The following is a 15964-nucleotide window of genomic DNA, read 5'->3' as shown; positions in this document are numbered from 1 at the left end:
TCTTTTTATCGGTAACACCCCCATTCCCAGTTTTGATATTGCCCAGGTTCCTGGATCCACTTTCTACACCTTCAGCCCCTTGACGTTACAAGCGCGTTCACTGGCAAACGGACTCTCCAGGCAGAGTTCCCTGTGGCGAAGTCTGGGCAAGGCGCGCGCGATGCCGGAAAAAGAAGAGGCAGGAAAGGCACGAGCGCTTCGTTCGAAAGAAAATAAAAATAAGTCTGAAGGGTTACCTTTGCAAGAAAGCCGTGTCTTATGTATTTCCTGTTCTCGCGACAAAGACATTGTTGTACGTCCGCGCTCAATGCATCCTGGTTCTTACCTTCGGCTGCGAGTGCACAATTTATTTCTCAGGACCCTGTGACACTGGAACATGTCTTTTTCTTTGATATGATAGGTAAAACGCTAGACTCTTTTACCTGTGAACGTACTCTCAAAATGAGTGCTCATTACATGCATTATTGCTTTTTATTTGCAATCCCCTGCACTCAATTCCGTATTACATAGGTAGTAGGGAAACAGTGAGTGAAGACCGCCATTAGCAGATCACGCAGCTGCGCTTGAGAGAACTGTAGATGCTTTGGCGGCAGTGATGATTCCAGAGGAGTCAGCCTGACAGAGGATGAAATATGGAGTCGGGAGGTACAGAATATTGCTTTAATTGCAGCATGAGAGATAAGGAATAAGGGATGCTCCGGTTTATCAGTGCAAGCATCACAAGTTCCCTTAGGCTAAGTAGCCTTGATGACGTCGTCTAGTCTGTTTGGCGTAGGTCCGATACGAGATAAACGTACTGGAATACATCTTACATTTTACGTTGAATCACGCTGCGTCCACATGAAAGCAAAATAAGCGCGGTGAGTTTTTCCATAGCTAGTAAATGCTGTTTTGTGAAATCAGCGCGCTCTAAAACGTTGTAGTGCACGAGACAACAGCCCTGAAATAGTGAGTTTCATAATATAATGCAGTACCAGAAGTTTTAACATGAAATGCACTGCAGTTCTTACAGTAAAACCTACTATGCAAAGTAGCAGACACAATATTGCCTCACACAATGAAATGACTGCAATAGTTATTACGTTTACTTTTATTATTCATTTAGTATTCAGCGACAATTTATTCGGCACATAGTGTTCGTTCACCCGTTTGTTAATAACCTATTTAGAAAATGTCATTGTCCGAGTCCCTTCCGTCAAAAACCGCCTCACTCGAAATAAATATTGCTGCGCCGACTTCCAAATGTGCCTTATTGCAGCTTTCATCGAGCTCTTTGAATAATCGCCTGTGAAGGAAAATATCAAGAAACAAACGCTACTGCAATAGTGCTGAAAACAGGATGGGACATCAAACTGTTCAACTCCAGAAGCTGCACTTCTTTCGTGGATTCATGGGTTCACCTGCGCTGCAGCCATAGGCCCTCGAGAACTCGGGCATGTTCATCAGGGGCACTATGCAGCGGGATCGGTATGGTGCATAGCGGGCCGTTAACCTGCTTTTCTGATGGCACCTTTTCACACAGTGGTTGACGAAGAAGAGGCGCTCCGCCGACATGCCGAGCCCCGCTAGTGTGCCGTGTGATGCGGACAACGAAGCGAAGGCCGAGTATGCAGTCACGGTGCCCACCAAATCCGCCAGGTTCTCGGAGTCGGCCGTGTCATTCAACACTTCCTGGCGGGCGGTGAATGATAGCTGCGAATAGCAATCACGCAAGGGATTATGTTGTTGAGTCAAATGTTGATATGAATGACGCCACTATCCGGGCTACAAAAGGGCGTTTGAGTTCGTTTACACAAGTAGCCGTTACTACACGACATTTATAAGCAGCGATCTTTTCGGTGGCACATCACATTCAAACACATAATCACAACTGTTTGCGGCTAGCAGTAACTATAATTACCACCTTCTACTAGCTTACCCTCGCCACAGCGCGAGGCCGGCCGCCGTATCCAGCGCGGCGTCGAGATGCGACATGCTGCATTTCCCGCCGGCCTCGTCACCCGGAATGGACCGCATCCGCGTCTCGTCGAGCAACATGGGCTGATGGATACTGGTGGCGGCACGTGCAGCGAGTTCGCAGTTTCGTATCATCCTGAACCTCCTAATTTCGTATAAAATGCCCACGTGTCTAGGCTGCGCGGCGCGGCACCCACGTTGCACTATGGAGGGGTCGGTTTGCGGGGATACGTCGGTCACGCCTCGCGCCGGTCTATACAGTGCTGCGCTTTCGCTGGCGTGGCGTTCCCTTGCCGAGCGCGCTCGCGCGTCAGCGCTACGTCTGACTATAAAGTGGCATTTAGAAGACTGCGCGCCGGCTAAGTTTGGCTAAGAATCAGCTAAACCAAACCAAGTTAAGCAAAGTGAAAGCTAAGAACCAGCGAAGCCAAACCAAGGTTAGCAAAGGAAAGCAAAGTTAAAGCTAGAGAAGGGCCACCACCTTTCCTGTTTGCCCAGTCTTCGCACCACTTAGTGTGAAGCCCGCCCCATTTTTTTTGTCTTAGCGACCATGTTAACCATCCAATATGTGAAGCGCTACTATTAGACATACGTGTTTCATCATTGCCAACGTCATGCGGATTACTGGCCGCGCATACCTCCCCTTATTTCAATTGTTCTGCTTAGATATATGCTGACTGCGTTGCACTGTTTTCGACCGATACTAACACTTCGACCCTCAATAAAACTTGCTTGGGTACCTGTTTAAGGTTACTTGTTGAGCCTGTTTTCATGTGGTGAAAAGGCTGCTGCATCGCTATAACTGGCATAATCTTTTTGTGCAATACATTTCTACTGACGTTGCAGCTTTAACTAATTTTATTTGCATACGCTTCTTTTTACTCTGCCTGTTGACCATGCCCGTGGACCATGACATCGATCCCACCATGTCGCGCAGGCGGAGCAAAGGTAGTTATATCGACGCGATTGGCCCCTTCAGTTCTTCCCCTGGGCAAATTTGCACTTGCAAATGTGTGCGCATGTGCGAGAAAGGTATGTGTCATTCTCTGCATACACCAACTTCGCTTTGACCACCGCCCAACCATGCACATCCCTCCACCTTGCGAGGGTTGAATGACACCAATACATCCCCTCTCGGTGACTATAGGTGTAGCGGGCCTTTATTCACAAACTCCCTCCTTGGGGGATTGCACTTAGATAGAGGAACGTACCCTATGGCCGTGGTTGAAAGAGAACCTGAGAAGACCGCTGGCTTAATTTTTGATGCTGTTATTAGCTGCATAATTTTCTTTTTCGAAACAATAATATTCTGATAACATTTTCTTGGCTCCAAATGCAATAGAAGTTATCCTATAGGGCAGATTATATGGTTATTCTATTTTGCACAAGAACACCTTTAACACTTGCCGCTTTCAAAACAAACATTTGCTTCATGGTGACCAGCCTGAGTTCGAGTTTGAGTTTATTTGAACACATGGTACATCAGAAATATACATTTGTGGTTGGGTATGACGGGAAAAGCTGCATAAGAGCAGCTTGACGGGTCCCATCACCCCTAAAGAAATTAAAAAAGAAACAACCGGCAGCAGAAAACAACGCTACGTAAAATGCATGTACATATGTGGTCTTTCACAACACACGGTGAATAAAACATTTACATGATACGAAAGCTAGTTGTTCGACAATTATTGAAATCAACACATCATTTTAAATAACATGGTGCGAGGACATGGTGCATACCAATTCTCTGTATGTCGAGTTAGACGATAGGCTGTATTATGTTGCAAGCCAGCTACATTACGTATGTACGTACGCCTCTCACCGTCGTTATCGTCTTGTATGAGTAAGCAAGCAACGCTCGTGCAACAATTCTGATGGTGCGCGGATCAAGCAAGCAGCGCTCAGGGAACAATTTTGATGATGCGCGGGTCACCGTCGTCATCGTAGTAATAATACAGAGTTAATTAAAGCACTCGAACCCACAACTATTGGTGGGAGTCGCACCCTCGACCTTTGGTGTTAATTGGGGCGATGTTAAGGTGCAGTGAAATAAGGCAGCTTCAACAGGCACTGGAACGCTCGATCTTTGGTCGGAAAGAACAAATAATAAGTAACAAAGCAATCGAATGTCAAGTAATTTAATGAATGTCTCTTGAGTGCGCAGGCTTTCGTCTTCACCCTCTTTGGTGTATGCTAAAGTGACTGTCAATTCGTAAGGCAAAAGCCTTAGGTGTCTATGTTGGCGGTGACCTTGCGGTGACCTTTGCATGACCTTCCATTGACCTTCGCGAAGCTGTGCGGTGACGAAAAATGACTAACGCCGCAAAGAGTAAAAACACGTCTAAAATTCTCTGATTGACGTCATATTTCTCATAGAGGTTCCTGCAAACAAAGTAAATTAGTTAGTTCGAATTAGTCAGCTCGGAGTCAGAGTCAGATAAAATCAAGCAAATCCTCAAAGGAATAGCCGATGACACATTTCAAATCTTATTGGTCAAATACCCAAAAACCATCGCTGATGTTGTCAGCTTGTGTCAGAGTTTCGACGAATTGCGCAAGCAACACGCCCAAACTAAACGCCCTCTAGAACAGAACGACTCGGTCGCGGCGTTGACTCTGGACGACCAGAATGCACTATTGATTCACATCAAGCAGTTCGTACGTGAGGAGCTCGCCCGACAGCTCTCCATTTCATCGAGCACGCCCGAGCCAGCCCAGGCACATCTGGCCCCCGTCATACGCCAACCCTATTGCAAAAAACCAGCGTCTTCGAGTGCTTTCCAGTGTGAAGCCATTGCGTTTTTTGACACTGGATCGCACTGGGGTCGCTGGCTCTCGCTGGCGCTCGCTGGGAGTCGCTGGGACACCGGTGAGATTGCTGGATAAGCACTGGGTCACACTGAACGAGACGCTGGTTTCACTGGACGTTGGGGCTGCACTGGTGTGCGCTGTACACGCACTGGTTGTCGCTGGAGTTCGCTGGCTCGTACTGGAAACTGCGCAGGTTGCGTTTGTGCCGCACTGCTTCCAGCACGCAAGGAGTATGAGCGCTGTTGAATGTTAAATGCTCGATACAATTTTATGGGCATGTACTAGTCTCTAGTCCTAAATAACGCTATATTTTGCGGTCATAAATGCTTATTTCATGTCGCAGCTTGGAATAAAGTTGCGTGAGTGCCCAGGCATATGGGACACTGAAGATTACTTTCGTTTTGTGCATTTTCCTTATGACTGGTGCGGATAGCTTATCGTTGAACGCAAATACACAAGCGCAGGTAACGCCTCATTTTCTAGTAGTTTGGACGCAACCGATGACTGTGAGTTGTCGCAGTGGTGTGCAGTTGACACGAAACCCAGAAGTCGTTCAGACGTGTTCGAATGGACCCCAGGATACCTGCCGCTGATTGATATTACAACACCGATAACAAACCTGAGGCAATTTGTGCGCTTTCCCTTACCCTAGTGTACTAAACAATAATAGTTAAAAGGTTTTGAGACTAAAATACATTTTAGCATTCAGCAGGTACCCGCGCCAAGATTAGGCCTACCGTACCCACCGAGCCTGTATACTCTTTATCGGCCCATCTGGGCTCAGGAATCAACAAGTATAACGAGGACAAATCCCTCAATATTTCAGCTTTGCCATCAGTGCTTTTAAACAGACAATTTTTTCGTGTCTACAGTGTCAGCACAACAAGCGATGAGCGCTGATGTGACGCCTTATAAACATACCTATAGTGCTGTCGCCGAAGGCTGCCAGCCGCACTAACCGACGCTTCTCTGACAGAAACACGTGACTACACAGATGTGTGCATTGAAACGGATTGTCCAACTAAGGAAACGTTGCATTTTCCCTGAGCGAAGAACAAGGAACGGCTGTCAAAATCGGCAGTAACAGCCCGTACAGTGTCCCGGGTCGGCGGTATTTTAATATTTTTCGAAGTTAAAATATCAATTGCAAACGAAAATCAGTGTTGCAACACTTCCAGGCATACTATTTAACACGGACAACAATCTTTGCTCTCTGATAGAGGTGTAAGTTTTAGTTGCGGGGCGATAGCGCATCTGGCATGTCTGTGCGAGCAAAGTCTGTGCGAAACAGAAACTGCGTCTCCGTGTCGACATGGCAAATTATTGATCGTTCACCATGTAACGGCGTGGCGAAGTGGTAAGGTACTGGGCTTAGGATCTATAGGTCAGACAGTCTAATCCTGTCGTATCTTCTTTCTTTCTTTTATTGCATTAAAACGCTCTCTGATGCTTTCTGTATTTAAAAATATATATACGGTAGCCAGGCGCCGCGTATTTCTTGCCCTAGAGCTGCATTTACCACCAGTACCCCGCGCCCAGCACGTCGCGGTATGCCACGCCTTGCCAGCGCCCCGGTATCCAGCGCGCGACACTGCGCCCATAATCATGCATGGCACTGGATACTGGGTTTTGCAATAGGGAAGTTATGCAAGAAAAAAGGTCACTGACGCTGCGCCTTTCGTCCGCCACCTCCTGAGCCAGCGCCCTTGCCGTATACGCGCAACTAGTCGCTGCAGGGTCGCCTCGTCAACCGACCCATTCTTCCGCGTCGGCACCCGTTTCGGCCCCCACCAGTTCCGTTCAGCTTACCAGTCCGCACAAATCCATGACGCACTGCGGACAATCGTCCTATATCTTATTCTTGTGGTTATGCAGGACATGTGGCACGCTTCTGTCACCGTCGCCATCCCGTTCCAATAGATGTCACCCGACGATCCTGGGCGCTTTGACGGCACAGCGCTGCTACAACAATCCTCTTCGCCCGAGCGCATGCCCTCAGCTACCCGCCGATCTCCATCCCCCCGACGTCCCTCTCTATCATCTATGCACTGATTATACGCGGAAAACTAAACGTCGCAGTTCCCGAGGCACGAACTGCGTCGTCGTCGAAATATTCATGTCCTAATTTCACCAGCAAACCTCATCGACGTTTTTGTGGATTGCTTTCATACCCTTGCGCCTATGGACACTGGTGCTGCCGTTTCAGTGATTGATATAAAACTTTGCCGCTTGCTTCGAAATGTTACCACGACGTCAACGGGATTATCCCTCCGTACCGCCAGACACACCATATTCAGCCGTCAGCCACCTGCACAGCCCGCGTCATCATTCAAGATGTTGTTTATCCTATTGAGTTTCTTGTGCTACCTGCCTGTTAGCATGATGTCATCCTTGGTTGGTATTTTCTCTCTCTCCATCATACTGTTATTGACTGTGTTCGTGCCGAGGTTGCGTTCTCTGCGTTGTGTTCCGCGTCATCTGCACCTATAATGGAAAAGTTGTTTCTCGCCGATGATACGAAGATACCACCCAGTAGTACAGCCTTTGTGCCCGTGTCCTGTGCAGCTGTTCGTGAGTCCACAGTTGTCTTTACACCCTCCGAGACCATTCAACAGCGGAGGAATCTCATGTTGCCCTTTGCCGTTCTCGGCTTGCCCAACGGCACTACATCCTTATTTGTTACGAATCCGTTGCCGGTTCCCTCAACCTTACTCCGTGGCGAGTGTATCGGTACAATTCAGACATTCGACGTATCCTACCTCTTCTGCCTTGAAGACGTGGACAACTTGCACCTTAGTGCCCTAACACCTTCTGCTGGTAAGCCTGATCGCCCACCTTTAAGTATACTCGGCTCCGCCATCGACGACGAACTTGCAGAGGCGCACCGCGAGAAAGTTATTGCAGTCCTCCACCAGTTTTGTGGCTCGTTTGATTGCCAGAAGACGTCATTAGGCCGCACGCATACTGTTATTCATGCCATTGACACCTGCTCACAAGCGCCTCTGCGACAGCGCCCTTACCGCGTATTCCCTGCTGAGCGTCAGGTGATCGCCGAACACGTCAACGACAAGCTTCAGCGAGCATCACTCAGCCGTCCTGCAGTCCCTGTTCGTCGCCTGTTGTTCTTGTCAAGAAAGAAGACGGCTCAATCCGCTTCTGCGTCGATTACCGCCGATTACTTAGGAAGGCTCTTCTAGGAATCATGAGGCATTTCATGCAATAATACTGGCCTTAGTGATGTTAGAAAAACTGGTGAGGCTTATACAGTGATTACTAACGGCCGCGCTCTCTGCTGCAGAGGTATTCCAGATATGGGGTATGATTTATAGTTCATTAGGATATACCGGGCAGCATTGATCAATTCTACAGCAATAATAAAAGGGCAGCCTTCGTCGTAATAACGCTAAAACATAGCATATATAAATAAAGGTAATACAAGCCTACTCTCCGGCCTCATGTCATGAGGATGAAAAAATAGAACAGTTTTACGAAGATGTTCAATTTGCAATTGGTGAGTTGCAACTACGGCATCGATTCTAGTAATACTAGAGGAGAGATGTTGGTAGAATGAGCGGGAATGAAGACTCCTAACAATGAATACCTTCTTGAGGAAGCGCAGTAACAGGAAGTGACCTTGGAAAACCCATAATGGAGACAGAAGAAATGAAATTGATTTTACAATCTCTGCTGATCCTAGATTAGTGCAGGAGGTAGAAGTGTTAGGTATAGTAAAGGGCAGTAATCACAGGTTAGTGAGGTATAGGATTGCTCTGAATTCGAAGTGATAAAGTGCAAGCTCAGTCAATAGGAAGTAGGCCAAACAAATTCAGGCTGGTGCTTGCAAAGAAATACGCAGCTTCGGAACAGGAAGACGAAGACAACATAGATGTTATGCGTGAAACTGTCACTAGGCTGATTTCAGATGCAGTAATTGAAGTGTGAGGTAAGGAACCAAGGTAACCTGTAAGTCAGCTTGCCCAAGTTACATATGACTCAATAAAGAAACGACAAAGCATTAAATTGTCTAACTCAAGAGATGAGATGAAGCTTGTGAAACTGGTTAAGCTGATAAACCAGAAGAAAATAAGCGATATTGGAAATTATAAGCTTGGACAGATTGAGGACGCAGTAAGAATCAGTGCGATGAACACTTGACACAGAACCGGGCAAGATGTATACCGTGAAAGATAAGCAGGCTAATGTCATCAGCAATTTCGATGATATAGTAAAAGCAGCACAAGGATACTATACTGACACGTACAGTACCCAGAGCAGCCACACAACCTTCATCAAAATAGTGACGAACAGGATACAGAGGATCCTTCTGTAACTAGCGCTGAATTCTAGAACGTCGCGGGGAAAAAGCGGCAGTTTCTGAGATATTCATCATGAAATTGGACGCCACGTCTGATTTCTCATTCGGGTGCATGGATTTTGAAACAACGTTAAGCCTCCCTCTGCAAGGCAGCTAAAGTTACTGCGTATGGCACTTCGTTTGGAACATGGGCCAATCTGTTAACAGCTGCGCTCTTAGTCTCGGTTGGTGTAACCAGGAAACATACCTTTTCTTTTCCCCTTCCCCCGAGCGCGCTGCAGCGTCTTCGTCAAACTTGACGTTTTCTCGTGCGTTTACACCCGTGAATTCTCTGTCTGAGTGTCAAATTTGATGACAAATATCTCGAAACGAGCGCTAAAGTAGAATCAAACAAACTGGAGTTGTCTTTAAATGCGATTGTCTTAACGTTCAAAGTGTTTAATGTATACCATGATCTGGATGGCATAAAAGTTAATAAAAGATTTTGTAAAGTACGTATTTGCGAAGTTTGATACCATTGTTTCCGCCAAAACGCATACACCGCATGTGAAAGCAGATTTTACGTGGTCATCATTGCGTTTTTTAATAAAACTGGCGTTAGTTTCATTTTAATGACCCTGTATGGTAAAGTGCCCGCTGAAGTTATTTAGTGGATATGGCAATGCGCTGCTAAGCACGAGCACGCGAGATTAAATTCTGACCGCGGTCTCCGCATTTCGACTGTGGCGAAAGGCAAAAATGTGCATGTACCGTGCATTGGGTACACGTTAAAAACACCCAGGTGGTAGAAATTATTCCACAGTCCCACAATACAGCTGCCTCATTAGGAGGTTTTGGTTTTGGAACGCAAAACCCCAGAATATTTTTTTTGTGAAGTACGAAGCATTATTTACTCACCGCAGATCTGTGTGACTGCCGCAAGCACATCGCCCTTTTGGTGTATTCCTTTATGATATCGGTCGAGCCCCAGGGCTTGTACGCTTCGTCGAACGTTATACCTTCCACGTCGAATGCGTGCATAAACTCGTGGGCAACAATCTGCAAGCAAAAAACTTTTGTAGAGGCGAGCAAAAATGAGGGCGTGTTTCAACGAAGCAAAATCAGCAGTTGTGGAACGGCCTTGAAGTAAGAAGAGTTTTAATGTGAAGCTTTTTTTCACTCTTCCATCGACTTTTCCACTGCCACGGCTGCTGCTGCTGCTGCTGCTGCTGCTGCTGTTGCTGTTGGGAGGTGGTTCAGAGCATGTATATACCTGAAAGGTGCGTGGCAGAAAAGTTAGGCGACGCGCGAAGCTTGTCTGGACCTTTCCATCGCGCCATCACCATGCCCTCTAGACTACCATGGGCGTCACCACAACCCTCTCGACTACTGTGATTATCCGTTAAACCCAACAAATGTATTGCAGGCCTTGTAGCTCGTACCTTTGCACTAGCGCGCAACTGTCCAGAGAGGCGGTAGATCAAAGCGTATAACGGAAGTAGGGAGAGGAGGAAGACAACGGGTAACCGACGCAATCACGGAACGAGTGAATAACGCCTGGTCTATTCGCTCGCATACATAGGGGGTGGGCAGGGGAGATACAAGGCGACTTAAGAAGGCAAGCCGGCGCTGCTCTTAGACATGGCAGGAGTTGCAGACAAACTGAATATATTTATATTGGAGGCACGTTAGAGTACGTGTCCCACTATTTCTGAAAAACAAACACCATGCAAATGTGTCTAGTGGAAAACTGACGTGTATGCCGTGCAAACTTAAAGCCGCACTAAAGCACGGAAGCGTCTAGATGACACTGCGGAAGCGGCCGCCCATCAAATGAACACTTCTGTATCCGGCGCGGTAACTTTGTGCCTATGGCGTTGCTCCAGGTTGCGGGTTCGATCCCCACCGCGGAAGCTGCATTTAGACGTGGGTGAAGTACAAAAACGCTTGTGAACTTAGATTTATATGCACGGTAATGAATCAAAGGTATTCAAAATCAAACGGAGTCCCCCACTGCCACGTACCTGATAATAAAATTGTGTACTTGGCATGTTACGCTCCATAATTTATTTAAAGTTTGACACTTCTGCCTTGACGCGAGGGTCTGCGAGGGGCAATGACAGTGCTAACCGTCTAGCAGGTTATGAACAATGGCGCCCAACAACGCCTCAAGCAAACATGTCTCGCTGCGTGTTCTGTATATTACGTAGAACACAAGTGGAGCACGCAAGTAAGGTAATTAATATCAACGCATCACCTTAGTATTGCAGTACATCGTGATGAACCTAAACATTTGCCGTGCACGTCACCGCCAAATCCAATTATCCCCAATCTCTAGAATGCGTGGGATCCGCATAATTGTTTATGCTGTTTTGCCTGTGCGCGGCTTCCCCTTTTTGGAAGTCAATGTTCTGGCAAGTGACCGTAATTTCTTTCGTATTAGGTGCGTTGTTTCTAACGTCTGCTTCTAAACGCTTTGTGGACCTATCGCGGAAATAGTGCAGTGTAAACATTTCGTTTGCGCCTCTACGTAAGCGCCATGGAGACACTAGCCAGGGATGTGCTGCTGAATATGTGACCGTGGGGCCACTGCATATGTGTAATCGGGGCCATTTGGTACGTGATGGCTGCGATGATGATGATAGTAATGATGAGAGTGATAGCGTTTCTGATTATGGCGATGATGATGCTAAATATAATGATGAGAAGTGATCAGAAAGCACGCAAGGCGACCCAACCTCTAGTTGATGTCGAGTAAAAGTTGCCAATACAGCGTGGCACTCAGCATAAACTAAAGTCTTCATACAGCCTATTCTCCACCCACAACTTACCCAGGAAGAGTCTTTCAGCGACTTCCACTAGACTGCTCAATCGCCTTTTGAACAAGAGGAGTCTCAAAAATGGTTTAGAATGAAAAGAAATTACTTTATAACTTTTAGAAATGATTTTTTACGACTGCATAGGTGAAAAGTGCGAGGCACTTCTTGGGGTGGTATAGGTTGCTTGGGCGCAGCACAACGCCTAATATTCTTCACATTGAGACTCTATCAGGACCTTTCTTAGGCAGCTTGCACACCCTGAAGAGTGGTGTTTATACGAACATGTCAAATAGTTCTGGTGTAATGGCAAAATAAAGAAATGGCCTAAGTGGCAATTCCTTTTTCGTGAAAGCGTTCCCCATGCACTTCGCGTATGTCTGTTGATTCTGATGACTAAGCTCAAAACTCATCCTGTAATAGTTACGCTGCAGTAGAAGCAGCGTATAGTACAGAAATCTTTTGGTGTCATGCTGCACCCTTGAAGACTCAAAAGGAACTCTGCCATTGTTGAAAATTGAATAGCGGCCGCGTCTTTGACCTAGCTTGGAGGAAGCCGAGCAGCTTTCGCTGATATTCTTATCAGCGCCGCGAGGCCTGTTTTTTGAAGAGAAAGACGAGGATGCTCTGTACAAGTTAGTAAAACTGACGACTATAGCATGTCTACCATTATGATTGTCATCGAATCTGTTTATTGAAATTGGCCGTGTAAGCCCGAATTTACAATCTATTGAAGAAGAGAAATTCTGCAATCTCCACGTTTCCGCTAGCGCACGAACAACTGTTCACTTCTTTGTGGTCTCGCATCAGAAGAAGTACGTAAAAGGGCACTTATATCTGAGACGATCGCCGTGACAGGTCATTTGAAGAACTTTGTCGGCGTCGTGGGTAATTTTTTTTTTTGTTATACTTCCTAGATATCGGAGCCAAGTTTGCGAGATGTTGTAAATGAAGTATTTAGGAGGATAAATCTCATGGCATTGAAGCAGTATTCCTGAGTATTTGCTGAAAATTAACTGTCCATTATGCTGGACGTCAGCCACGATCCATTATCACCGGATGTAATGTCGCAGCAAAATCTAGCTTTCCCAAGGCTATGCTGTATAAAATTTTCGAGAATTTCAATAATGTTTAACTGCAAAGGCTATATCTAGCACGCACACTTTCACATATTCTTGCCCATCACGCATTACATTCAACACTCTACATTTAGTTCACCGTGGGTATCGCGAGAGACTCCTACGCGTGAAGCCCGAAAATATGCACATGGCGAGTGTGGAGTAATTCTCTGCAAATCCTGCAACTAATCCGTGGTACAGTTACCATACTATGCAACTCAAATGTTCAGAATGTCTACCAAATTGTCACTCTGTGGCGCACGTTGCACTCTATGCATTCCTGGAAATATTGAACATAACAGGTGTATAACGCACACTTACGTCTGTATACGTATCCCATTGTAGAGGCTGTAGTTAAGAGGCACACTTTTACCTATATTTCTAAATCATGCATAACGTGCGCGAATTAAAGAAATTGAAAGAATTGAACATATAGTAATCACTTACAAGCAATATACGTAACATACAAACATGTTTGCCCTGCTCTACAGATATAATTACCCTGTGGCAATTGGTTCACTCCGGACACCACAGAAGCTTTTTACGCGCTTCATACAACCCCTACAAACATGCAGAAAAAGAGTTGCGTTCTCGCCACTTACTCCGATTTTAAGCTAGAGACAGCACGCCAGGCAATTCGCTCGCTGGTGCTGCCGCTCTTTCTTACGCTGGTGCTCTGACAGCGAGTGGCCGCAGTCATCGCGTGAGGAGTGCTTGTTTTCTTCGGCGCGCTTGACACCATGATTGTTTATTTCGTTAGTAAGCGAATTTTTACAAATTTATACGGCCGATTGAATTACTATCCTTGCATGGTACCGCGCTCTAATAATTTTCTATCACAATCGATGCTACGCCTTTCGGACAAAATTGCGCTTTTTTGTCCATTAATGAGAGAGAAGTACTTGAAGTGTCGGGAACTCATCATTTCAGGAATCGAGCTGCACCGTCAACATAGACGTGATCTCCCATTCCTCAGTCTTGCCTTCGCAGTCGAAATACGCCTTTTCCATTTTGCTGTGCCGCCGACTGCAGCGCGCCGCTGGAAATGTATTGAACGAGTGCAGGGGATTTCGCTAGTTGATTTGTGTATCTGCGCCCATGTTTAGTGCGCGTCGGTTGTGGGTTATTCATGAAAATCATAACTAATATAAATTAATAATGATTAAATAATTATAGACTTCTCCGGGACAGCATGTCGTTGCCTGGAATTGATGTAGCACTCACCGACTATACTGGTTGCGCAGGCCTGCACGAGTGCGCTATTTTGCTAAAAGAGCAGCCGATATACGCACGCTGAGTTCTGTCTACTGGCGCAGCTGCCTTTGAGTTTGTTGTGGATGATTTCTGCACTAGGGGGCACCTCGCCTTTTGCATTCTTTTTCCACATTCTTTAGGCATTTCGCATATTCTAGAAGTCTTCGAGCGCAACCTCCCGCGTCGGATTTACCAAAGCGGTGCACTTGTTTACATCGACGTCTACAACCACAGTTCTTTGTTTGCGTCAAATATTCGGGGAAAAGTGCGTCGGTGACACAAAATAATGTCAAAATGTAGCAAAACTTATCTGCGCATATGAGCCGCGTTGTTCCACCGTGAGACGAGTCAAGATGAGTGGCCGAGCCGCTTAAACAGCTGCAACTGCGATCCACATACATATATTCATCATCACCAGCCTATATGTATGCCCATTTCAGGACGAAAGCCTTTCCCTGCGATCTCCAATTAGCCCTTGTCTTGCGCTAGCTTATTACCAACTTGCGCCTGCAAATTTCCTAACTTTATCACCCTACCTAGTTTACCGACGCCCTCAACTGCCCTTCCCATTTCTTGGTATCCATTCTGTAACTCTAATGGTCCAACGGTTATCCAGTACACGCATTACTTGGCCTACCCACCTCCATTTTTTTCTCCTCATGTCAATTAGTATTTCGGCTATCCCCGTTTGCTTTCTGATCCACACCGCTCTCTCCCAGTCTCCTAACGTTAGGCCTAACAATTTTCGTTTCATCACTCTTTGAGCGGTCCATTACTTGTTCTGGAGATTATTTGTTAACCTCCAAGTGTCTGCCCCATATGTTAGCACCGGTAGAATGAAATGATTGTATACTTTTCAACAAGAGTGATAAGCTCCCAGTCAGGATTCGGCAATGCCTGCCGTATGCACTCCAGCCAAATTTTTTTTCTTGTGTCCATTTCCTGCTCATCATCAGGGTGCCCTGTGACCAATTTACCTAGATAAACGTACTCATTTACAGACTCTAGAGGCTGATTGACAATCCCGAATTCTTGTTCCCTTGCCAGGCTATTGGACATTTTTTCTTCTGGATATTAATCTTCAATCCCACACTTACACTTCCTCGGTTAAGGTCCTCAATCATTTGTTGTACTTCGTCCCCATTGTTGCTGAATACGACAATGCCATCCGCAAATCTAAGGTTACAGAGATATCTGCTGTTCATCCTCACTCCGAAGCCTTCCCAGGCTAGGCGCTTGAATACTTCTACTAAGTATGCAGTGAATAGCCTTGGAGAGATTACGTCTCTTTGTCTGACCTCTTGCTTGATAGGTAACTTTCTACTTTCCTTGTGGAGAATCAAGGTGGATGTGGAATCTTTGTAGATATTTACCAAGATATTCGCGTATGCCTCATGCAATCCTTCAATACGCAAAGCCTCTGTGACTACTGGTATCTCTGCTGAATGAAATACTTTTTCATAATCTACGAAAACCACATAGAGATGTTGATTCAAGTCCGCAGATTTCTCGATTACTTGATTGATGACATGGATATGATCAATCATAGAATACCCCTTCCTGAAGCCAGCCTGTTTTCATGGATGACAGAAGTGAAGTGTTGCCCCGATTCTATTGGAAATTATCTTGGTGAATACTTTATGCAATACTGAAAAAAAGCTAGGCCGGTATTTTGTAGCGATGCGTTATGCTTTATTCTATGCTAGTCTTATCAT

General features: G+C 46.0%; 1 protein-coding gene across 1 annotated transcript; it reads right to left on the bottom strand.

The window, feature by feature from the left end:
• Positions 1 to 1356: 1356 nt before the first annotated feature.
• LOC125944348 (neprilysin-2-like) lies at positions 1357 to 14005 on the bottom strand. Its single transcript, XM_049664744.1, has 3 exons — positions 13940 to 14005; positions 9980 to 10120; positions 1357 to 1692 (listed from the first exon to the last, which is right to left on the bottom strand). Exons 1-3 carry the CDS (start codon positions 14003 to 14005, stop codon positions 1357 to 1359), a joined length of 543 nt encoding a protein of 180 aa, XP_049520701.1.
• Between the last annotated feature and the right edge of the window lie 1959 nt (positions 14006 to 15964).

This window comes from Dermacentor silvarum, chromosome 3, assembly GCF_013339745.2.
Source record: "Dermacentor silvarum isolate Dsil-2018 chromosome 3, BIME_Dsil_1.4, whole genome shotgun sequence".
NCBI classification, from domain to species: Eukaryota; Metazoa; Arthropoda; class Arachnida; order Ixodida; family Ixodidae; genus Dermacentor; species Dermacentor silvarum.
Note: the sequence above shows the minus strand (reverse complement) of the source record. Positions and strands in the feature narration are given on the sequence as shown.